The 25,265-nt window shown below is 43.1% G+C and overlaps 1 protein-coding gene across 1 annotated transcript; it reads left to right on the top strand.

The window, feature by feature from the left end:
- Positions 1-5,359: 5,359 nt before the first annotated feature.
- Positions 5,360-22,791, top strand: LOC134057846 (antigen WC1.1-like). The gene is made up of 16 exons (XM_062514893.1): positions 5,360-5,429; positions 9,746-10,060; positions 11,547-11,855; positions 13,401-13,715; positions 14,528-14,839; positions 15,136-15,453; positions 16,161-16,475; positions 17,163-17,477; positions 18,259-18,321; positions 18,408-18,722; positions 18,914-18,949; positions 19,244-19,385; positions 19,608-19,706; positions 20,271-20,338; positions 21,400-21,579; positions 22,694-22,791. The coding sequence occupies exons 1-16, from the start codon at positions 5,360-5,362 to the stop codon at positions 22,789-22,791; spliced, it is 3,270 nt and encodes a 1,089-aa protein (XP_062370877.1).
- The last annotated feature ends 2,474 nt before the right edge of the window (positions 22,792-25,265 follow it).

The following is a 25,265-nucleotide window of genomic DNA, read 5'->3' as shown; positions in this document are numbered from 1 at the left end:
AACATTAGTAAAAGTGACTAATCACATCTGCTGCCTAAATTTTCAGTGCTGAAATAATTGCCTTGTAAAAATAGTCATTCTTCCATTTTCCAAATATGAAAATTTAAGGATTCAATCGGCCATACATAATGGCAGACCTGGCAACTCTTGAACAGGTTTTCTCATTTATGTATCAGGATATGAGACATAATGTTTACTGCGAATTCCATTTTCCTTGACAGAAGATTCTGCCATGCAGAAAGAGAACAAAAATATTTACTTCAATGTCTTTTATTGAGACTATTTTTACCACAAATTTAAATTAATAAATAGCTATTCACAAAGCAAATACACTTAGCTTGCATCGTTTCCTCTTTCTGTCTCGTGTGCACATGCATACACTCATTGTAACCTGTAATTTAATTAAAAAAGGAAAACAGATTTAAATTATTAGCAATAAACAATCACTAGTGCTGAAGGAAGAAAACATGCTAACATTTCAAGCAGCAGTAGAATGTTGATTAATGAGTGATTTGCATCCCTTGGATCACACCTGAAATCCCTGTTTTAATTTAGAACTGTGGTGTTATGCTCATTTGGTCTGGAGAAATTGTGAGTCTGGAGACCAGCTACTAGAGGAGACCTGGTCCACTGTTTTTAATTTGTGCCTTCAAATTCAGAGGGATAAGCACAGACATACGTGTCACCTGGTTCTTATTGAAACTTGAATAGTTTTGATCTTAAGAACTGAGATGCTGGCATTTAATTAAAAATTAGATGTGTCCTCACAATTCTCTCAAGCAAAGTCAGAGCAGAACCTGCCATAATTTATGCAAATTTTCAGTGGCCATTGGATTAGTTGTTCCACTGTTAGCTGACTGCACGCTTTCCATGAAGTCTAGACAGGGACCCCAAATTAATTTCAATACATGTGGTTTCAATAAATAGTGATTCTGTGATTACCTGGAATTAAAAAAACTTGAGGGGAAAAAAGTAATGGAGAATCATATATTTTTTAAAAAAATTATTAAGGAAAAATGGTACAGAAAGGAACAACAGTCACAAAAAACCCTCTGTATAAATGTATGTATAAATTAAAATGTCTCAGAGGAAGTGCACTGCAAACATCTGCCTTAGACCACAATTGAAAGAAGTCGTTAAAACTTTACCTTCAATTTGCTTAACTCTTCATTCAATGGGTCATAAGATCAAGATACAGTTTATTCTGAAACTGAATAACATCTTTTCTTTCAATAAGAATCATACTGGCTCACACTTGAAGTCTCTCTGAAACCAAATTTTGTCAAATATTAATATTTCTTTAGAGTCTACGTTCTTCAAGTGATACTTTTGCTGAAAAATTTCTCACAGACACTTCCCCAAAAGCATTTGGGCTCAGAAGACAGTAAGTACATAACTATTTTTGGAAGGTTTTGACAAATACATTCGTAAAGATAACACAAAAGTAAATACCACTCCAGATAACTTCATTTCAGATGTCTGTTTAAGCCATTGTCAGTTTGAGATACAGAGATTAATCCATCTCAAAGCTCAGGTTTATCTTAACCACAGGATACATCTCATTTCTCTAAAATTCAAAATCCCTCCTGCACTGCCTGAGTAAGGAAGAAAGTGGTTTCCTTCCTAACTGCTTGTTTTCCTTCAGGCAGCCCCATCTTTACCTTAGCACGTAGTGTATTACCTTCATCTCTTAACTCCATCTCTTTTGTTTAAAGATAACAGCAGTTCAAAGGCATGTGTACTTACACAGCCCCAGAACAAGTTTTGAAGCAGCCTGCATTAACTTCAGACCACAAGACACACATTTGGGTGTGCTTATCTTTCTCACTTTCACAGGCATATGGGACTGACAGTCGTAAGACCTGGAGGAAGCCTTCAGAAATGTGCGCAGCCTTCTGTACAAAAGGGTTCATACTCTGAATTGAAACAATTAGGGAAGAGTGGTTTGTCTACTAGTTATCTTGCAGTCAGTGATGTACTTCGAAATTCTATGTTATAATGTGCAGCAGTAAAGGTATAAATTTCCCATAGATACAAAAGAACTGTGTTCAGAGGGATTGGAGGTAAAGATTACTGCTGCGAGCTGAAATCATGGGGCAGGACAGTGTCCTGTGGGACTCACAATGGCTTTTGGATCAACTCTGGCTCTGCATTTCGGTCATAAAAGCCCACATGGGGTGAATTTGAATGAATGACAGGCTCTGAGCATGTGATACCAGAAACCACATCAAAGAAAGAATGGGTAGGTGCTGAGAGGCAAGTGAAACTCTCCTAAGAATACATAAGGTCAGGAGACTCAGTCCGACAGATTCACAAGATCAGAAAAACTCAGAACATGAAGATTCTCAAGTGTCTTGAGGCCACCAGCACGTCGTGATACCAGGTAACAGTCAGTAAGTGCCTGAGTGTGAGGCATTAACTGAGCATGATGTGTGAATTGTTATCTGCTATTAATAATAACAGCTTGATTCTACGAATAGTCTAACTAATAAGAAGTGATCCAATAGACTTTAATTGTGATCTTTTTCTCTCCAGACTTGAATATCAACCAGTAAAATTTGCAAATTTACTCATGAATCCATCATGTCCTTTCTTGACTCTCTAACACTAGCACAGGCTCATTAATGGTTGCCTGACGGAGCCCCATCTATACCTCACTGACCAATAAATATTCCACTAATCCTGCTCATTGTCCCTTCACTGACCTGCCTACTTTGCATTGTGTTGATCATACTATAAGGAAATCTGAGATGTTGCATATCCTCAGAGCAGAGTTTGTTGTCAAGTACCAGATTAAAATGCTGTATGGTCACTGTGGAGTAAGGCCTTTCAGTCTGCTTTACAGCAATCTTCTCTTGTATCTGCAGCAAAAGGATGATTTATTCAGAGGGTCTCTTGTGATAATTCCTGAACAATGGAGGAGGGATTTAAGGGAATCACTGGAGTTATAAAATCTACACTTGTGTTAACTGAATGAAACATGCCCAATAGTTCCTTTCAGTGATTATGACCTTGGTCATTACTGCAGAAGTTTTCTGTCACCATTTTTACTCAGACATAATTACAGGACCTTATTTTTCTCATTGTTAGAAACCTCCTTGTGGCATCTAGTCTTAAATGTTTTTCTTTACATTATATAGTCCTTGTTCCAGTTAGTGTTAACCTGTCTCAAAATACTTAGAAGCAAAAGTCTGTTTTGTTAGGCTGACAGCTTTTTGAAGTCTTTTCTTTACCTTTTGACTGTAAAATGGACTTTGTATTCATCTGATCATTCCTGAAGTAATACTTTGTATTGCTCCAACTCTAATGCATCATTTTGGTAAGCAAAATATTGTGTTCAGTTTCTTAAGCAAAATATCTCAGAGTTGTTCTGCTGTTTCCTGCTTGATTTTCCCAGAATCATAGCACAATTTTAGTTAGCAAAGATGTTAATATCAAGTCCAACCATTAACCTAGCACTAATGCTAAGGGTCTGCGGCCCCATGTGCCTCATCTACATATCTTTGAAATAAATTTGTGGTTGGCAACTCAACCACTTCCCTGGGGAGTTTGTCCCAATGCTTGACAGTCCTGACCCCTGCCAGTGAATAATTTTTTTGCAGTATCTCACCTGAGCCTCCTCTAGCACACTGTGAGGTAATTTTCTTTCATGCTGTCTGTTCTAACATCCATGGGCACTGGCACATACCTGGCTACATGGACACAGTACCCATAAAAGAGGGTCTGGTCATCAAGGGCATCTACACCAAGAAACAGATCTTACTCTAAGGTTTCCTGGAGTGGGTTTAAAACATCAGTGAGAATTCAGCTGGTAGACACCAATCAGCCAAGAATAATGCTAAGTGAAACCACTGAACCTCAGTACAGGAACTGCCATGATAATGGATACCTTACCTACCTCTCATTAGCACATCTGTAGTGGGATTTTTCCCCACCCTGACCACATTTCCAACAGAGTGGTAGTGACTTTTTGGTTTTCAGAGGTCTGTATCAGGTAGCAAAGAGGGATGCTCTGCAAGGGAAGGTCAGCAAGGAACTGAAGCTGAAAGCCAACCAGGTGTGAAGAAAGATCCTCACAAGAGTTGCAATCCCATAGTACCTGAACAAAAACAAGCTCCAGAATAGGTCAGCAACAGCAGCAAGGTTAAGCCAGTGGTGCAGGCAATCCAGAAAAAGCCAAGTTCAAACCTTAAAGTCAAGTCAGCAGATCAGGGTCAGGTATCAGCAAAGTTCATGGTCAGACCCTAACCTCTAGCTCTAGCAGAGACCATTGGCAAGTGTCTGAGTTCCTGAGCAAAGAACAGGCAGCCTCTGGCCAGACTGTTCTTCCTCTTAGCTCTTTCTGCAGCAGTCTGACCCAAGGCTATCCCGCTGCAAAGTTCCACAGAACTTGAACAAGCAAAGCCCAATGAGAAGGGGAAGAGGTTGCAAAGACTGATGTTCGAAGGACCCAACAGCATGGATGTTACTGAACTCAGGCCTCTGGATAAAGAACAGATAGATGCCATCAGACAAAAAGAGGATGCTGTCAGCGCCATAAAGAGGAATGTGGGTTTAGACTGGTGTAAACAGCATTCTGCAACTTGTTTCTGTTGCCACTGTTAAATTAACAGCAGCTTCTATTTCCCTGAAGTTGTCATTCTAGAGTGAATGAGACAGTGTAGAACTACCAGCAGTGAGCACCTGGATCAAAAAGAAACTCAGCAGAGAAAAGAGGAAGGCCTGCAACTCGAATCCTAAAGAAGATATTTTCTTAAGAACTTCAGCCCAAAAAGTTTTGACCAAATAAAGAAGCCTTAAGCCTGCCTCAAAGACAAAGAGGATATCATTTTTTTACTCACCGAACCACCTCTAGTGGTAAACACCAATTCTGTTGATTGGAGTACAATTTCTCCCAATGAGGCAGATAAACTACAAATTAAAGGAATTTTCTTTGCCTTTTTTTTTTTTTTTTTCTTCTGAAGTGATTAATAAATGTCCAGTGTTCTGCACTTTCTTATTCCTTGGCCAGGTCAGAAATAACCACTTTGTGCACAGCTCTGCCTGGGCCACCAGTGCTGGTCCCACAGTAAATCAATTCCGATGGTGACATCAGATACACAATCATCCTTCATATAAGGTCACAAGTACACTTTTTGAATTTTATTGGAGGTTTTGACTCCTTCAGATTGGAGATTAGTCTGCTGATAATGTCTAAAAAGGTGAACAATATTTCTATTGGTTCCTTCAGGTAGCTCATGCTAGCACGTGAATCGATATATTTCCTCCTTCGTAGTCATTTGTGAGATACAGGAATGCCCAGCCAGAGTTTTATCTAGGCAGTGCCTGGAGAGTGAAGTTTCATCCATCTGTGGTCAGGATGGAAACAAAAGGACATCTTTCTGCTCCAGTGCTGTGGTTGATTCTCCTCTCCATTCAGATCTCCCTGGGTAAGTAGATACTTTGTTTGCATAAGGCAGTGAGATACAAAAAAGTATGCAAATTTAACAGAAGTAGGTTGTTATTCTACCAACCTCTAAAACAAAGTGACAAAAAGGTGTTTAAGTATGTATCTGTCTTTGATTCAATCTCCTTGGTAATCCTGAGATAACAAAGGGTAAGTCTTTTGTAGAAGTTTTTTATTTTACTCAGATATCAGTGACTGGCCATTATCATAAGAATTCAAGTCCAAATTTTGTAAACATTTTAGCTGTACTGAAAATCAACTGGGTGTCCTTACTACTGTCTTATCTCTCCTGCTGAGCTCTTTGTAGACAGAATTAATAATTCCAGGTCTTTGTTCAACACCAGTTAAAATGATGTAGCTCTACCATGTGTGTCCAGTGGAGTTTGGGTAACAATATCTCCTCAGTTGTTCCTGTATATCTGAAGCATATCACTGTTTGTCTCTCTGCTCTTCTGAAGTTATGTTGATGCTGGTGATGAAAGACAGATTTTGGAAACCTCATTTTTTATTCTCTACATGTGGAGGTGACATTATGGCATTGTGGTGGTGGTCACATCCCCATGTGACGAGAACAAGACTTCACGGTTGATGTTTTGCTATAGCAAGGCCCTAGTCTTGAAGGTTCTCACAAGTTGTGTGGATGCAGCCAGAGTTCACATGGCAGGGAACAGGAGGCATTGTTGACATACATTTTCATAATATGAAACATTCTTTATTTAGACACCTTTGTAGTGAAGTTTTAGTGTCAACTGAGCTGTACTGCAGAAATTAGAGTGAGTTTTTTTGCCAATTCCTTGTTAACATCAGGGAACAGTAACAGACTGACTGGAAGATGCAGACAAGAGTAGCTTTACAATGACACCATCATCAGCACCTCCAACCCTCATCTCTGCTCCAGCAGCACTTGTACTCTCCATGCTGCTACAGGAGTTCTGATGCTCCCCAGGCACAGAGCACTGTTGCAGAGCCGTGCAGGAGTCACAACCCTCAGGGAGAAAGCTGGCAATCTTCCCCTGAGGCAGCAGACCTGGGCTGGAAACCTCCTCTTATGGTCTGGGGACAGGAATGCAGGATGCACTCTCATCCTTTGCCTATGGGAAGAATTGTGTTTTCAGCTGGAGCAAGCAAAAGTCTCATGCCGTCTCAGCCAAGCAGAACACCAAACCACTGAATTCCATGAAGGTGCTTATGGGACATGATGTGGAGTGTGAGAAAATACAAAATTGTACCTGTATCTATCACAAAAAATTGACAGAATAATGATTACAGCAAATGACAGCTTTTATTAGGAAATATTTAAATCTGTCGATTGGGTTATGCCTACTTCTGCATCCAGTCTTGCATACTGTTACATGTTGAAAACATCAGGTGTACAATTATTTAAGAATTCAGGTGCACAGAGATTACATAGTTGAGTGAATAACTGTTTGTTTTGTTCCTGAATATGGCTAATAGAAATTGGTTATCTGGTACCTTTAAAAATGTATTAGCAACTAAACTTTTCTTAGAATTCATTTCTCTTTTAAATGTATAAATGTTATAGCTGAGGCAACTCTTTTTTGGAATTATGTTCTTCAAATAGCCTGGGGGTTGTTCTCCAGAATATCTTTGTAGAGACTTACAAGACTTACCACAGAAAGATTATGCTCTCTCTGAGACAACATGTTGAAGGCACAGAGTAGTTTTGTAGTTACCTGAGGATTGTGCTATACATGTGACTTTCTTACTCAGAAGACTTGAGGACACAGGATATTTTGCAGAAAAAATAGGTTTTGAAAGTTACCAATTGTCAGTCACTTGAATAACCAACTTCTTTTCCCCCCCTTGTTTCCAAATTTAAGTGATAGGCAGGAAATTGTGAGGAAATCCAGGAGTGTTAGTGAAGAGGTAAGGCCTTTGCCTGTGTATGAGAGGTGGTCAGGTGTCAAAGCCACATCGTCAGTGTCTGATGAAGCAGTTACAGACCACAAGAAGATGGAGGAGAAATTGCCTTCCAACTGACTGCTGCAAGCAGTTTACTCTACAATAAGAGATGAAACAATGGTTAGTTTTGAAAAGAAATGGCTGCATTAGCACCAGCTCATGGGTTGAGACTGACCCACTTGCAGTAAGTAGAGAGAAAAATTAGATTTGCTTCCAAATGTGAAGAAAAATTAAATATTCTAATATCACAGTGTCAGACGACAGCAAGAGGTCTGATATGTAGAAATGCCTCTTTTTTGAGGGAGACAGGGAAGGTGATATTTTACATAAAGACTTATTTTTAAAAAATCTTACAGGAAAACCCAAGGCTCTTGGTGCAAATTATCTTTCGTTACTTCTCAAACACCATCATCAATAGAAGATGATCTTCCTGGGCTACTTGCAAGATTTGCAAGTGCACATCTGTACTGCTTTCCATCCACATCAGTGCCCAGTGCTGGGTCTGGATGAGTACTGCAGGTTTCTCTGGGCACCTGGTCACTGTGGCTGTGAGTGCAGATCAACAGGGTCCATGGCCAGGCATGGCTGTGCCAGAGTGGAACACAGCTGCATATCCCACATAGCACAGGCAGTGAGAGAAGGTCCAGGTCTGTGCTTGAATGGGCCCTTGGGCAGCGCATGTGGGTGGAAAACCCAGGTGGGGAAGGCCAGGCCCATTAAGGATTCTTAGTGCACTCAGGACACTGACAATCAGGTCAAATCTGTCCTGTAAAGGTGTGCTTTAATATTCCATTGTGTGTCAGGTCTTGAAACAGTAAAAATTTGTGACCAAAGATATTAGGCTTCTTATATGACTGTTCTGTAAACCTCCTTTAGCTATGTGGTCAATGTGAACAGCACCTCAGACCCAAAAAGAAGTTGCCAGCCCTCTTCAGAGATTTACCTGTTCCATAACACGCTGAAATGCAAACCTGATCAAACTGAAGACGAAAGTCAGATGTAGTGGCCAACTTCTTCCTGTTTCCTTTGCACATTTAGCTTGTAGTTTGTCCTTAATCTAGGAATACAACAGTCTTGCATGTGGTTTTCTACCATTTGATTTTCCACCCATTTCACAAGTATCTTCTTTCATGCTTCAAACAGCAGTGGCTTAGATCCAGCTGCTAGTGAGGCTTTTAGTCCAAAACATATGTAATTCTCACAAATACATATTCACACACACCACAGCTGTACATGGCTGCCCACACAGATGAAAACACGCAAAATGTAACACATGTGACACAAACATAAACAGCACCAGTGGCCTTACAATGATCTATCTTGACTTCTGTAAGGCGTTTGGCATGGTCCCACACAACAGTCTTGTCTTTAAACTGGACACGAGTGGGTTTGATGAATGGACTATTCAATGGTTAACAATTTGGCTGGATGGATGCATCCAAAGAATTACAGTCAATGACTTAATGTCCAAATAGAGATCAATAATAAGTGGTGTCCCTTAGGGGACAGGAACTGTTCAAAATCTTTATTATTGACATTGGAAGTGGGATTGAGTTCAGCTTTGGCAAGTTTCCAGAGGACACCAAGGTCAGTGGTGCAGCCTTTGAAGGAAGGAATGCTATCCAGAGGAATCTTGACAGGCTTGAAAAATAAGCTTCACCCCATGAAGTTCAACAGGGCCAAGTGCAAGGTGCTGTACCTGGCTAAGGACAGCAATCAGGATCAGCATGGACTGGAGGATGCATGGCTTGAGAGCAGTCCCATGGAGAAGGACTTGGGGATACTGGTGGGGACAAATTGAACATGAGCCAGCAGTGTGTCCTTGCAGCCCAGAAATCCAGCTTTGAGCTGAGTCTTCAAGTGGACCCCCTGACCCTATCACCTCTCCAGTGGCTGACCTGGCCCCTCTGGGTCCTTCTGGTAGCCAACTCCTCCAGTTACCTCACTCCCAATGACACACACACAAACTTGGCTTCCAGGCCAATTAAGTCCCAGCATAATACATCTTGATCTACTGTAGCAATCACACACTGACGGACAGTCCCCTCACCCACCCCAGCTGTCAGTGTTTATTGTGGCAGGCTTTGTGAATCACAAAGCAGTGACATTACTCAGCATCTCCCAGCCCTGATAAATCAGTAAAAGAGAAAGTTTGCCTGTCATTAGAAGTAATTTACATTTTAGCAGTGCAGTTAGCTCAAACTTGTAAACACAGACATAACTCCTTGCAAAAAAACACTCTTTAAGTTGGAACTATTTAGAAAGGTGAACCAAATAAGTCTGATGTAAATTAAGAGCAGTAATGATCTTATTAACATCTACAACAGATAATCAAGATTAAGCTCTTTCCTTTCTATAACCTTGCTCTGTCTGAAGGCACTGATGAATTAAGGCTGTCAAATGGAACTGGCCCCTGCTCTGGGAGAGTGGAAGTAAAACATGAGGAGCAGTGGGGAACCGTGTGTGACGGTGACTGGACCATAAAGGATGCTGAGGTTGTGTGTAAGCAACTGCAATGTGGATTTGCTGTTAAGGCCCTAAATCGAGCTCCTTTTGGAGAAGGAACTGGACCAACATGGTTGTACCGAGTTGATTGCCATGGTGATGAATCTGCTCTCTGGAACTGCACACATACAGGATGGGGTGCTTTCACCTGCCCTCATTACTTTGATATTGGAGTGATCTGCTCAGGTAAGAAGTGATCCAACCTTGTATAATAGAAAAAAATATGAGCCTGGGATCAAACTTTGCCCTAGTTGGATAAAGACAAGTACTCCCTCTACTTATTCAAAGCAAGTTGCTCCAGCATTAAGTCTTCTTGCACTGTGAGTGCAAGCTGACTTTAACTGGCCACAGCAATGACCTAGATTGAACATATTAAATTATAAAGAACAGAAAAAAACCCACTATTTGTTTCTACCACAGCTCTCCCAGGCAACAGGAGAGCAGTAGTGAACTTGTCTTTGACCAGGAATGGGGGCAAAAAAAGCAGTTGTAGGCAGAGAAGCAAGGAAATGCAATGTTATGTCATACAACAGCCCTTCTCCAGATCTTCAGCAAGCTGAGACATGACAGTCTGCAATGGCAAAAAAAGCCCAATGTCTGTTTGCCTGCTTCCTGTGCAAGATGGGCATGGTTTTACGCTTTGGAAAAAGAACCACCAAAAGAGGTTTTTCCTTCCCACCTTCAGGACTTTACATTTGCCCTTTTTTTGATTTTTGTAAGGCTCCTATCAACCCATTAGTCTAGCCTGTCTAAATCTCTGAATGGCAGCTCAGTCCTCATGGTAATATCCCCAGCCCCCCAAAATCATAAGGGTGTACTCCATCACCACCTCCATGAAGAGAAGACACTGAGCAGAACAGGCCCCTGGAAAGACCCAGCAAGTGATATTCCACTTGCTGACTATCTTTAGGAAGAGTGCAACTCACTAATGACTGAGCCTGGACATTCAATCAGCTGCTTAACCATGTTGTCCTTCCAGACAGACAGTAGCGTCCTAGTTTTTGAACATTGTGCAAGACAGTGTTAATGGCAGAGCTAAATGTGAGGTAAATGAAGCGCTGCTGTCCCCTCATCCATAAATCCATTTTAATCAGAGAAAGCAATACAGTCCCACAGTCATGATACACACTTGATAAAACCATGCTGACTCTTTCCATGCATCTCCTTGTGCCCACAAATTATTTCCTAGAAGTCTCATTCCATGTTTTTTTTCCAAATACCAAAATGAGGCTGGTCAGCCTGTAGAACCCCAGACTGTCTTTTTTAGCAATTTCTGAAACTGATTGCAACATTTCCTGTTTCCTCTTCCTGGGGTGCTTCAGCTTCATCTGCATTGAAATAATGAAGTCTCAAGGACAGACACTAGTAAATGGCTATTTGTCTATTTATCTATTTGGGGATTGCTACTTCTCAGTCATTGACAGATATTAAAAACTTCCTTCCTTCTTTCCCAAAGATTTAGTATTTTCACATACTGAGAAATAAGCAATTCCATACACCACTTTCTTTCTTATCAGCACTATATAGGAATTGCTCCAGTCACAATTCAAAAGTATCAGTGGTCCTCAGAGAAGTGAAATGTGTCCTGCCCATTAAGATACAGGAGTTATGAAAACAGGTCAGTACAACCAACCCTTGATGCTGGATTTCTTGTTTTTTGGGTTTTTTCCAGGTTTCTCTGATCTGCGCCTGATTGGAGGCGACACTGCCTGCTCAGGACATCTGAAAGTAAAGCAAGAAGAAACTTGGGTGACTGTCTGTTTCTCACATATTGATTTCAAAACTGCCTCTGTTATATGCAATGAGTTAGAGTGTGGCCAGGCTGTGGCTACCTTGAGAGGAACTCACTTTGGAGACACACATGGACTGATCTGGCAAGAAGAGTTTCACTGTGTAGGGAATGAGACTCACCTTGCGGACTGTCCCAGGAACATACACCATACTAACACATGCTCTCATGATGCCACTGTTGTGTGTTCAGGTGAGACTTTGGACTGATTGACATAATTCACCTGTGTCGTGTCCTATATACCTTCTTCTTGTTAACCCACAGTTCAGAGCATCTGAACACTTCTGTGGTCCTCAGCATGCCTGGATGCTTCCCCTACCATGCCTTGAGCCATTCAAGGGGGACCCAAAGATAACAGAGAGCAGCCCTACAATGTTTCATTCATTCTACTGAGAGTCTGTATCTAACATGGGTGTTCTAATCACTACTCTACCACACAGAGATCTCAAAAGGGCTGTTATTTCTTTTATGCTATTAGAAATATGCACTCAACAGTTCTAAGAATGTTCTACACATCTTTCTCTTATGAATAAAAGGAAAAATAGTCAGAGCAGACAAGCAGGAATATTGAGACAATTATTTATGTCCTGTGGAGACAGTGTGTATGTTAATCCCTGGAACTTCAGGTAATTATAAAAATGAAAGAGCTACCATATCTCCAAAAGGTTGAAGGAGGCACAAGTTACAAATATAAGTTATTAAAAAAAAAAGAAATTTAAAAGGCTGCCAGAGGCCTAGATGACTTTCATTGTGACTGGAAGGGAATATTTCTTAAGAACTCCATACAGTCATGGCTGTTGGGGGCTCTGGATACAGCTGTGTATTGCCACCCACTGAAAAAGTTAAGATTAGGCCTAACAAACACAACTTTTTTCCTGAGGCTATGGTTCTAAAGGGGTAAACTAAACCTGGGGCAGAGCTGCTGGCAACAGTCTGACACAAAACAAACCTGGAAAAGGGCTGGAGCTCATGTTAACTTCCTGCCCAAAAGGCTTCAGTCTGTTTTAAAGACTGCCTTGGACACTGTGACCAGTGGCAGCCAAATACCTCAGTTAAGGCATCTAACAGACCTTGACTCCTGCCTCTGTCTTGCAAGAGTCTTAGCTCAGAACTGAAATCCTGGGCTCATTAGGGGTACAATGCAAGGACAGGGTAAGGGTAGAAAGTGGAAGTGTGAGAAGACAGAGGGACTGCATGGGGCTGGCAGTAGGACACCACAGTGCCATCCATGCCACCCTTAATTTATTTGGAATATGCTAATGGTTATGGCCTGTGGTGTTCACTGCCCTTGCTCTGGGGCATGGATGAAAGCTGAGAATTCCCCACTGCAGTTTCTGCTTACCAGGAAATGTGACATGACCAATTACTGGGAGAGAGAGTGATACCAGTTGCTCCTACTCTGAATTCCTCACATGCAAGGCAGTGCTGAAGCTGCCTCTGCAAGAGAAGATCTTGTAAGGTAGTGGCAGTATTGTGAGGGGAGGAGAGAGCAGAGCAAAGAGGAGACACTGAACTTAAAGAGCTAAAAGGCTTTCAGTCATACAGTGCAGGCTACAACATGGACAATTGAAACTTTTATTCAGAGCTGGCTTATTAGCATCCTGTTCTAAGATGCTTTCCAGTAACCTGACACATAAATAAGTGCTAGTTTCTTGCAGATAGAACTTTCTTACAGTTTTTATTGCAGTAGCACAAAACCCCAAAAATAACTGCTAAGCTCATTTATTCTTTCTGCAGGCTACGGTAGGTACAGGCTGGTGAATGGCAGTACCACATGTTCAGGGAGAGTAGAGCTTCTCCACGGAGGCACATGGGGAACCCTGTGCGACTACCTGTGGGATTTACCAGCTGCCAATATCCTCTGCCAGCAGCTAGACTGTGGCGTTGCACTATTGATACCAAGTGGGCAGTCCTTTGGGGAAGGAAATGGATCTGTCTGGAATGGCACATTCAGCTGCCAGAAGAATGGCTCACTCCTAAGAGACTGTCCCGTGCGTGCTCTAGATCACGATGAATGCCCTGCTGGAAAAGAGGCTCGTGTGGTATGTTCAGGTGAGCAGTGGAAAGGTCTAAGAAGAGAATTGAAAAACTCCTTCCTTGAGGAAAAATATGGACTCAAAATTCAGAGGGCATATGTGGAGTCAGGGTCTGTCTTTTGACTGCTGCAACAGGAGTCAAGGCTGCACTTCAACTGTACCACAAGGCTGCACTCTCTGAAATGCTCCTAGTGTCAGGTAACAGCAAGAGCAGAGCTGCTGCACAACCCAGGATGAGCTGGGCACAGAGGCTGAGCACAGCAGAGGCAGAGTCCTTGCCACCAAGACACAATCCAAAGCATCTGCAGAGAGGACAGAGGAAGGTATTGGCAATAAGGTCTATGAGTAGTCCCAGACAAGTAAAAGCAAACAAAAAGATATAGAGTCTGGCTGGAGAGAACAGGCAGGCATAGCATGAGACAAGACTGGAGATAGTTACACCTGTCAGGTAATTGAGGCAGGGACTGAATTCCTGATCCAGGTTTAAGTGAGAACTTGGACCAGCAGTCAAAGGATCCAGAGCTGTCGGCCCTCAATGATATTGGTCTGGAAAATTAAGGTCTATTGGTTGACCCAAAGCCCCAAAACCTAGAGCCCTGATTTTAAAAATTGCAAATGGGACCTGATCCTGAGTTCTAGTCATTCTTCTCAGTAAAACAGGCTGGACTGAAGTCCAATTATGAGTATGGAATTTTCTAGTTATGAGTATGGTCCAGTTAAGTCATTTTTACTACTGAATGATAAAGAAAGTTCATTCTCATTTCCCAGTCACTGCCCCTGAGCAGTTGCAAATGTAACACTCCAATATTCCCTTTATCTTACGTTCAGGGTGTCCAGGGGGCAGGTTGGTGAATGGCACCACATGCTCTGGCATAGTGGAGATCCGCCATGGAGACACATGGGGAAGACTCTGCCACTCCCACTGGAGTTTGCAAGCTGCCAGTGTTCTCTGCCATCAGCTGAACTGCGGCTATGCAAAATCAATCCAGATGGAAGACAGTTTTGTGGATGGAAATGGTCCTATATGGAGAGATGCTTTTCACTGTGAAGGGACAGAGTCTTGCCTGTGGGATTGTGCTCAAGTGACTTTGGGCAATCCAACCTGTTCAGCCAAAGAAGCAGCCACTGTAACTTGCTCAGGTAAGTCAGGAGTGGCCTTTTATGGGTGGTGCAACTTCAGACCAAGGCAGCGCTGGTGATCTCACTGGTAGGATCTAGTCTTTGAGGTGGGGAAGCCTTTCTCGCTTCCCATTGCAGGTCCTTGAGTGCATGAAAGCAAACAAAGACTTAACACAGTCAGACTTCTTAATCAGTGGTGAGAATTAATATTTTACCAGCACAAAAATTTGTCTTCCATAGCTTTCTTGCAAGCTACTTCTACTGCAGTGAGGTAAGTATATGTTACTCAGTGTATTTCCCAACTCTCTTGAGTCCAGGTCTTGCTGAATCACTCAGACTCTCAGGGGGTGAGAGCCGCTGTGATGGGCGAGTTGAGATCTCACTCCATGGTGTGTGGAGCAGAGTCCTGGATGATGACTGGGACATTAAGGATGCCCATGTGGTGTGCAGACAGCTGCAGTGTGGAAATGCCAAGAAAGCCTATTACCTTCCAAAGTCTGAGCGAGGGATGGGTCTTGTTGGCCTAAGGAGTGTCCAGTGTACTGGAAATGAGACTCAGGTGATGCTCTGCAACACCTCCCATTACCAGACAGTGCCAACGGGAGTTTCTGAAGACGTTGGTGTGATTTGTTCAGGTGAGTCACTGTATGAAAGGTACAGAATGTTTCCTAGTGTTTCTTCAGCCCACGTTGTGCTGTGGTGTCACAGATCTTAAGTCAGCATGAGTCTGAGCCTGATGATAGTTAAGGAAGCAAGTGTAATTTACACAATCTTCAGATGAAGAAATCATCTGAATTTCTTTAGAATTATCTTCCAGAGTCAAACAGAACTATTAGAAAACAGAAACCATAAGAACACTAACTTGGCTATGATTACCAAGTATTCTTAGTGCTTGAGAATTACATAGCTTTTATTTTGTGACATATCTATATTTATAAATGCTTGCAGCTGTTCTACAGAATATTACAACTGTTTCTACTCTTCTCTGATTTTGTAACCCATCTGTAATAGGAACAGTGTCTGTCTCTAACTAAATTACTATAGATAGAAAACAGGTTGTCTGGCTTTCTAAGATAAGGTGACCTCTGCATGTACTTAGTATGACTTGACACTTATTGCTTGCAATATCTCGCAGGAATTATTCAAACATTCACATGGTGCAGGAGGAGGCGTTTCCCTTTATGCAGTTTTAGCCTCACAGGACTTCAGCCCAAGCAACCATAGCAGAATTGGGATATAATAAGAGCATGATGTCTTAAAAGTGCTTTAAAAATATTGCCATTATGCTGACCTGTGCATTATAGTTGTGTTGCATGTTGACAGCTGGATTTTCTTCCTACAGGCAGCAGGCAGGTGAGGCTGGTGAATGGAACAAACCGCTGTGCTGGGAGAGTAGAGCTTTATCATCATGGCATCTGGGGCACCATCTGTGATGATAACTGGGATCTATCAGATGCCAATGTTGTTTGCAAACAGCTTGGATGTGGCCATGCCATCAAGGCATTTGTCTCTGGTCATTATGGAGAGGGGTCGGGGCAGATCTGGCTGGATGACGTGAATTGCACTGGGGCCGAATCTGATCTCTGGGCATGTCCCTCTAGGGTGTGGGGCCAGCACAACTGCCAACACAAAGAGGATGCTGGAGTCCTGTGCTCAGGTATGTTTGGAAAACCCTTTTCTTTGGGTTCAAACAGGATGGTTTTATAAGAGGGAAGTCGAGAATATTGGGGACTTGTTTGGACAGCCTCTTTCTGTCTTGATGACAAGCACAGTTGGTCAGCACATCTTCTTGGTCCTACCAAGATGCAAAGGATCTACAGAAGCCCATATATGCATCAACACACACACACACACACACACACACACACACACACACACATATGCAAAAGTCTGTGGTGTGGTAGGATATTTGGGGGATTAATTTGAGGAGTTTGTAAACATTTCCACAGCAAGGGGCTGTGTGCTCATTACAGTTGGTTACAGCTGGCTCTGAAACCAATGGGAACAACCCACTGTGCACCACAGCATCAGACAATCCAAGCAGCTTATGGTGGCTCTGCTCACACATATTTAAGACAGAATGGCAGCAGCAAGAGAGAGGAGAAATGAAAGAGAAGTGATAAAAAACACTGATGACCCCTAGAGTCCAGCCTGTTAGGACCCATGTCGGAGCTGGTACAAACCCTGAAAGGACTGCAGCCTCTGGAGCATCCATGCCCCACAATACAGGTAGAACCAATGCAAGCAGTTAGCACTGCAAAAAACGTGTTATTACACAGGCAGGAAAGAAACATATCACAAGAAGTCTGTGGCACTAATTCCATTTTCATGCCTTCACTTCCAGATTTCCTGGCTCTGAGGCTGGTGAATGGCAATGACTGTGCTGGGCGTGTAGAAGTTTTCTACAATGGGACATGGGGCAGCGTTTGTTCCAATCGCATGTCCCAGCTCACCGCAGCAACCATGTGCAAACACCTGGGCTGCGGAGATGGAGGAGGAATAGCGACGGACTTCAAATATGGCAGAGGGTCTGGGCCCACGTGGCTGGACCACATTGAGTGTGCTGAGCAGCACAATTCACTCTGGCAATGTCAGTCGGACCCCTGGGATCCTCAGTCGTGCGATAACCGAGCCGAAGAGACCCACATTATTTGCACTGGTAATCAGAAATGCATTAGTATAGGGCCAGACGTGTACATTAACCTATGCATGCACATATGGACACCACAGTAATTACTTTGTGTTCACTTGTTACCTGGTGTATATTATTTCTAGTTTCATGGAAATGGCAGAAACATTTTTTTTTCTCTATCATTGACTTAAATGAGTGAATTAAAACAAAAAGATTATCACAGAGTGCTGTGGCCCAGTGAAATCCTAGGGAATTCCCCAATAGTGCCATTGCATACTTTACTTTAATGCAAAAATCTATGATAGACAGTCATATGATCAATCTATGATCACACAGTCACTGTGAGATCTGAGTTAGGATGAGACTTCCCAAGAGGTCTAGAGCCAGGTCTATGTTTCTACATGTAGGGAGGAATATCAGTGTATAAACATAGCCATGGGCAAATGTACAAATCCGTTTGGTTCTTAAGGTCCATTTCTAATTCCCGCTCTTATGACAGTACTTCACACCTATGGATATCAATATCTGTATTCATATATATATTCACTATAATAAAAATTAATTCTACATGACATTCAGATATCCTGAAAGGGATTGCAGCTTCTTCATGAGAAGAAGGAAAGCATTACCATCACGAAGATTATTATTCACAGCAACAGCCAACAGCCATCTGCCAAGAACTAAACAGGCCATACACATATTTCATGAAATAATTAACCTGTTGGGCAATTTCCAGGTATTTTACACTCCCCCAATTTTTTTTTCAGAGAATAATTAAATTATTTACTTCATTATTTAAATTCTGCAGGAAGAAAGGAGGCAACATCTCCAGCTGCGTTTGCTGAGTGTCCAAACTCCACAAGCTGTTCAGGTACTTCCACCTCTTTGTTTTTTCTTATTGGTCGCTGTGGATCTTCCTGCTGTTTCAGTAAAACAGAAGGTTTCTGTGTTTTGCAGACAGGGAGAAGTTACGAGTCATGGGAGGAGAGGATGAATGTTCAGGCAGAGTGGAGATGTGGCACCAAGGTTCCTGGGGAACAATCTGTGATGATGCCTGGGACATGGAAGATGCCAATGTTGTATGCAGGCAGCTGGGCTGTGGATCTGCTGTGTCTGCTCTGAGTGAAGCTGCCTTTGGGGAAGGGACTGGTCCCATCTGGCTGGAGAAGGTGCACTGTAAAGGAACAGAGCTGTCTCTTTGGGACTGTCCTGCCAAGCCTTTGTTAGGCAAAAACTGTGATCATAAGGAAGATGCTGCTGTGAATTGCTCTGGTTAGTGACTGGTCCTTTATTACACAGTTCTGGGAAGGAGGTGGGTCGGGGAGCATTATAACAGCTGTACCTCCCAGTGACTATTCCTTTTCATAATTTTGACTGCAAAAGCATCACAAATTATATGAAGATGTTCTCCCTATTTTTCACACTTGTCTCTTCCTTAATCTGGACTCACCTTCCTTTTGCAGGTGTGACAGAAACAACAGCATCACCCACGAGAGCAGGTAAATTCTTTCTCTCTCTTTTCTTTATCCCATCAAACTCAATGTCTCTGATACTTGGCAGACAAAACAGCTGTTTATTTCAGCTCATCAGAAAGCACTTCATACAGCCCTTCATAAAGGGAAACTGACTGGCACCAACCCCAGCTGCTGAATTTTATCTGCTTGAGCAGGACCCATAAGAGAGCAGCAGATGCCCTGCCTCACCCTGCTAGCATGGGCACAGCAAGGGGCTGCAGAGCAGCAGCCCTTTGGGACACGAGATTCTCTACCTGTTTCCTCTTTGTTTCCATTCAGATCGTCCCCGCCGCCCTGCCACAGGCAGTACAAGACTTTCAGTGCCTGTCGTCCTCTGCATTATCCTGGGGATCCTTCTCTGCCTGGTCCTTGCCATTCTTGCTGGGCAGATCCGACGTGCCAGGGCACAGCAGAGAGGTGGGTCTCTCAGGACTGGTATGAAACACCTCCTTTACATGGCCCCAAATGTTTAGTTGGCTGGGGAGGCAGTGGGATGGGTGACTGAGATGAACCGAATCTGTTGCCACACTCAGATTTTTTGCTTACTTTCTGGCATGAAAGAGCACAGAGATGTTTATCCTCAGTCAGCACATTTTTGTGCCTTTCCTGGTACCAACCTTTACCTTTTACTTTCAGGCTCCAGACTATCCTACGACCCCTTCTCTGAAGCTGTCTATGAAGAGATTGATTATAACCTGCTGAGGGCAAAGCAGGGCTTGACTTTCCTCTCAGGTTTGTGCGTGTGCCTTGCTTTTCTCAAGGAAAAGCTTCTCCTTTCTGATCCAAACCTGACACTTGCAGCTCCCAAATCTACTGAGAAATTTAAAATTCCTGGACTCGAGAAGAGGAGTTTTCTGCCCAGTGGACTCTGTCAATTCCTCTCCTAGGGACAATTTGTTCTGTGCAGTCCTCGCTGCAGCCACAGACCATAGATCAGTGTAGGTCAAACAAACAAACAAACAAAAACCTTTTGCTGCAATTATTTAAAGCAGGGGAAAATTAAGGAATAATTGGCAATTCCCTCACAGCAGTTGGGTCCTTGTAGGTTTCCTCCCATGGATTGCTTTTTTTCCCTTTGTGGCTTGCCTTCCCTATAATCCATGAGAGGCATTGTGCGGCCCCTGTGGGATTCTTGGTTATTTCATTGTAAGCCCTGTAGAAGTAATACAGACTGCCAAAGAGTGTGCTGGACTTGGATGCTATTACTGTAGCCTGCTCTTTTTCTCATGGTGCAGTCTTAGCACTTAAGGAACGTTTAATCTGATATCATGCTCTTTCTCATTTGCCTAGATTCTTTTTCAGAGAGCTCAAAACCAAAGGACCAGTTTTATAGAGCAGATAGTGATGAAGAAAATGGCCCTGGAGCAACTCAAGGTAATGTGAGAAAGGGTTTGTACAAAGAAAGAGATCCCAAATCAGGTTAACTTTTCATATCCAAAGCATTATGAGTTATTAAGACCTTCATTTCATGTCCTAGTGATGTTTTTTGTGATCCAAAATCTTCTGTGTAACTCTTGTGGTGGAAGAGTGTCATACAATCTCATATGTAAGCACTAGTTTTCTCTTCTATATCAGAAATTCAAAATAAATGTTTGCTGGTAGTTCTGCAGACACTTCACAGGATCCAGTGACATGAATCCAACAACGTGACAACTGCTTCTCCCAGACATTGCAACTGTCATAGCTTGTAAACTGTTGCCTTATTTCTGAGACAAATGGGGAGAATTAAAACAGAGGAAAAACATATTCCAAATAAGAACACTGGTGTTGAGCTGACCAAGGGATCTTAAACCAAGTGATCTGAAGAAAATACAGATTCCTAGCTGTGAGGTTTGCCTGGGGGATACACTTGGTTTGTTGGGTTTTTTTTTTTTTTGGGGGGGGGGGGTTTGTTATTTTTTTTATAATTTGAAATAGGTGAGGGAGAGCAAGTGTTTGGAGAAGAACTGTATTTTCCTAGAGCTGATCAAAAAGCTCTATTAACAATTGCCTGGTGTCCAAGAGATGAACTGCCAAAGGCACATGCAGTTTCGGACCTCAGTTGCCCATATCCCATACTCTGCCACACCCTGTCTTTATTTTATACTGCTTTTTTTATATTAAGGACTTTTTTTTTAGCTAAAAAAGAAACCTAAGAGCTTTTCCTTACTTGCTTTGAAGTGCTTATAGGGAAGACAATTATTCTAAATAATTTCTCTTATTCAGATTGAATATTGATTTCTAGGTAAAAAGTGAAACAGGAGTGCTTTGATTTACCTTTATGTTTACACATTTATTATTGTTAAGCATATGTATATAAAATAAAAGTGTGAACACTAACATTTGCTGAGGGATGGATTCAAGTTAAGTACAGACATGTCAGTATTACAGCCCTGTGTTGCTGGATCATCAGCCACTGCTTTCCCTAGTGGAAGTTAACACCTGTACTATTTCAGAGACCTCTCCACTGCCTGAAAATGCCCTGGAAGATGGTTATGATGATGTGACAGAAGTTCCTGGACTTAGAGATGCTTCTCTTTCTGGGCAGAATGAACAGGAAATCATTGGGATCTCTGAAGAAAGTGGCAGAAACAAGGATTCATGGATAGGTGAGGCTAGAAGAGCAGTGCTGTTCTGTTCTGTGCTCTGCTTTCCTTGCATCCATAAAATTCCTGCCTGTGGCCAACCCAACCTAAGTTTCCACTGCCGTGAATTAAAATTATTACTTTTTATTAGAATGACCACGGGGATAGAGGGTTGCAGTCATCTTTGTAACAGCCTTTTAAGTACTTGAAGACTGATAGCAGTTTGTTCACATACCTGTCCCCAGTTCTGTTTTGTATTTTGTTTCTCTAGACAGCCACCAACCTAAATTAGTCAACTTTCTACTTAGGCCTTGTAGACTGCACTCTGCTTATGATGTGTCTCCACTCAGTCCATGTCAGTAGGTCTGTATCTTCCAAAAACTGTTTCAAACCCAAAACTTTATGGTATTTCTTTGCAGCGTGATACTGAGATCTTACTACCATCAGAGCAGAAGGACCAGCTCTTATTTCTTACAGCATATCCTTCTGTTTATGGATGCTAGTGTGATACTTCCCTTTCTTCCAACAACATGACAGGTCTGAGAGGGCTCAATGTCTGATGCAGCTTCAAATCATGCTCTGTAAAATACTACACATCATTAGACATGGATTTTTCAAATTATGCAATTGACTGTTTCTCCCTTCAACTACAGTCTCTTAACAGTCTTTATCAGATCTCATTCTACATCAGTGGAGGATGGATTCAGCTAGGTTTTTAACCTGGCACTAAATTTTTTAAGGCCCATATAAATCAGTAAGAATTAACAATGTAAACAATTAAATAGTTAAACACATTTAACATAACTGTGGAACACCTGATCTGAACTCTACTTTTTAGGGTAGTGATAAACATTTCTGGCCTACTGCAGACATGGAAAAATAATCAAAATATAGGACTCAAAGTAACTAGAGAGAGACATTAGAGATTTTTTTAACAGCCCATAAATATATTCCTTTTAACATTGTGTATAAAGCTTGATCCTTGGATATGTATACACGCAGCAGAAGGCAGAGTGCCATAAGCATTTCTCAGATCTTTCACAGCCATTCCTACCCAAGGTTCTAATATCTGGAGGAGACAACTGGCAGCTGCACAACCACACAGAGCTAATGCGTACAGGATGTGGATTTATCTACCTCAGTGTTCTTCCCTTCATGTTTTCAGACTGGACTCCCAGAAACAGGACCTCTGAGTCTGAGAGACCCTCACCCCCTGCTCTTGAAGATACAGGCTATGACGACATTGAAGAGCTGGGGCACTGATAGAGAGTGCTGAGCTGTACTGACTTCTTCTGGAAATACACCACTGTTCGTAAATTGCTGATCCTGTACTAGCAGAACCAGAAATCCTCCATTGAGGACTAGTTTGCATAAGTTTGGGTTATTTCCAGAGAAGAGATTACATACGTAAGAGACAAACAAGTCTGGCTGTTAAGATAATCTTTCAAATTTCTCTTAAAATTTCTTGTTGCTAAGATTTAGTGGACACTTTTTGCTTTTATTTTTAAATACCTTAATTTTACTTTTTTTACTCAGGTAATTTTAAAAATTATGATACTTTCTTATTAGAAACTGTCCACGGATCTCAAATTTATGCTTTTCCTCCCAGATATATGGGGGTAGCTTCTGGGAACTATTTGGAATGAAGACTAAACCGCAAGAAAATCATCAATATTCTGTTTCAGCCAAGTCTTTGGGAAAGGAATTCTTGCTGATTGCTTCTGCAGCAACATCAACAAAATCTGATGGGTGTGCTGCAGACGTGTTGTGAGGCACAGAAGAAGGGAAATACACGCACCCATGGGATTTAGCTGCATCATGCAATCTACTTTTCCTGGCTCACTAACAGGAAAATTGGGAAAGTAGAAAGCTTTTGCAAAGAATAGGAAAAGGCAGAAGAAACCACCGAGGCAACAAATTCTATGCCAGAAAAGGTGTAGCAACCTATTTATCCCTGTCAGAACTATCTACACAGGATAGAACTTCTCCTCTCCACGTGCACCAGGCAGTGACCAGGAAGAAGGAATCCCTGGGGACTCAGAGATGGCAACAACTGATGTGATAGGCATGATCCAGTTGAGCTGAGTGCTCCCCAGGTGACTGGGGTATTATAATCCTCAATATAACTGAGTAAGTGGACTGATACTGGGAATGTGTTAATATTTGTAGCTAAAGTCTTACAGCATTCTGCCTGCACCTGAACGGCACCTGCACATGGACATTTTTAAGATAACTGGAGTAATTGGATTAAAAGTATATTAACAACAAAATATTAATAAAATATGTAAAATGGCTTAACTGTGGTATCTATCACACAAAGTTTTTCTTCTAAGGGATGAAAACAGATGCATACAGGATGAAACCCAAGAGAATTGGGCTACAGCTGAGCTCATTACAAATCCATCCTTCAAACTTTTGAAAGAAAAAAAACAGGTACGAAAGGAAGTTGTTTGTTAGGAGTTACAGGCAGCAGTTCTTGTTGCAGTCTGTGTAGCCAGCTGTGTTGGAGTCACCTCTGTGTGCACACATTTATCTCTCTGGAACACACAGTCGGCCTCACTACTGGCTGAACCAGCACCTGGGAAAGCAGCAGTCACATCCACAGGCTCCAGCGGCCTCAAGAGAGGAACCCACAGGCCTCAGAGGATGCCTGAGGCAGTGACTCACAGCAACTCTTTGAAGTCACACTCTGCAGTATTTTTGATCCCTTGAGAAAAACATAAGGCAGGATTTCCCTTTGGAGAAGCCCTAAATAGAATTTTTATTCAGTTACTTATTCATCCTTTTTTGCCATCAATATGCTTCGTAAAGACTTCACACTTAAGTTTCCCAGCTCTCTCCCGAATCTTTTCTTAACCACTGGCCCGGTACTCAGGCGTTAAGAAAGACTTTAGTGAGGGGTCACAAACTGCTGTTGGCACTCCGGGTTTTTCATTCTTGAGTTAAACTTACTCATAATTCATTAAGATGCTTTGCTAAAAAATCAAGATTATGACCAAATGAGGGATCCAGGAACACGTTCCAGATCACATCCAGGCGAGGCAGCGCTGGGGAGGGAACCACGGCAGAGCTAGAGCGTTTCGGGACTGCACAGGACTTCCTGGGGGTCGGGCAGGGGAAGAACCAAAGGTGGCGAAAGGGAAGGCCTTAGGTGAATGGAGGGGGAACAAGTGGGGGGAAAACGAAGGGTAGACGGATAAAAGGGACGGGGGCACGTAAATCGCTCGCTGATCCGGCAGGGGAGCCGTGCTCCCGGGAAAACATGCTGGACTGCTGCGCTGAGTCAGCTCCCGGGTTCCCTCCTCGGGAGCCTGCTCTTCCCCGGGACTCGCCACGGACAAAGGCACGGGCTCCCTGCCGGCTCCCTGCTCCTCCTCCCGGGCCGGGGCTGGCCGCAGAGGGAGGGAACCGGGCGAGCCGCGGCTGCGGGAGGCGGAGCCGGAGGGCGGCGGGAGAAGCTCCGTCCCCACAGCGGCGGAAGGGCCGCCCCGCGCCCGCCTCCCGCCCCGCGCCCGCCTCCCGCCCCGCGCCCGCCTCCCGCCCCGCGCCCGCCTCCCGCCCCGCGCCCGCCTCCCGCCCCGCGCCCGCCTCCCGCCCCGCGCCCGCCTCCCGCCCCGCGCCCGCCTCCCGCCCCGCGCCCGCCTCCCGCCCCGCGCCCGCCTCCCGCCCCGCGCCCGCCTCCCGCCTGCTCTCCCGTGCCCTGCCCTGCCCTGCTCTGCCCTGCCCTGCCCGGGGCG

Source organism: Cinclus cinclus, chromosome 2 (assembly GCF_963662255.1).
Source record: "Cinclus cinclus chromosome 2, bCinCin1.1, whole genome shotgun sequence".
Taxonomy (NCBI): Eukaryota; Metazoa; Chordata; class Aves; order Passeriformes; family Cinclidae; genus Cinclus; species Cinclus cinclus.
The sequence above is the reverse complement of the archived record's forward strand: the minus strand, read 5'-3'. Positions and strand labels throughout refer to the sequence as shown.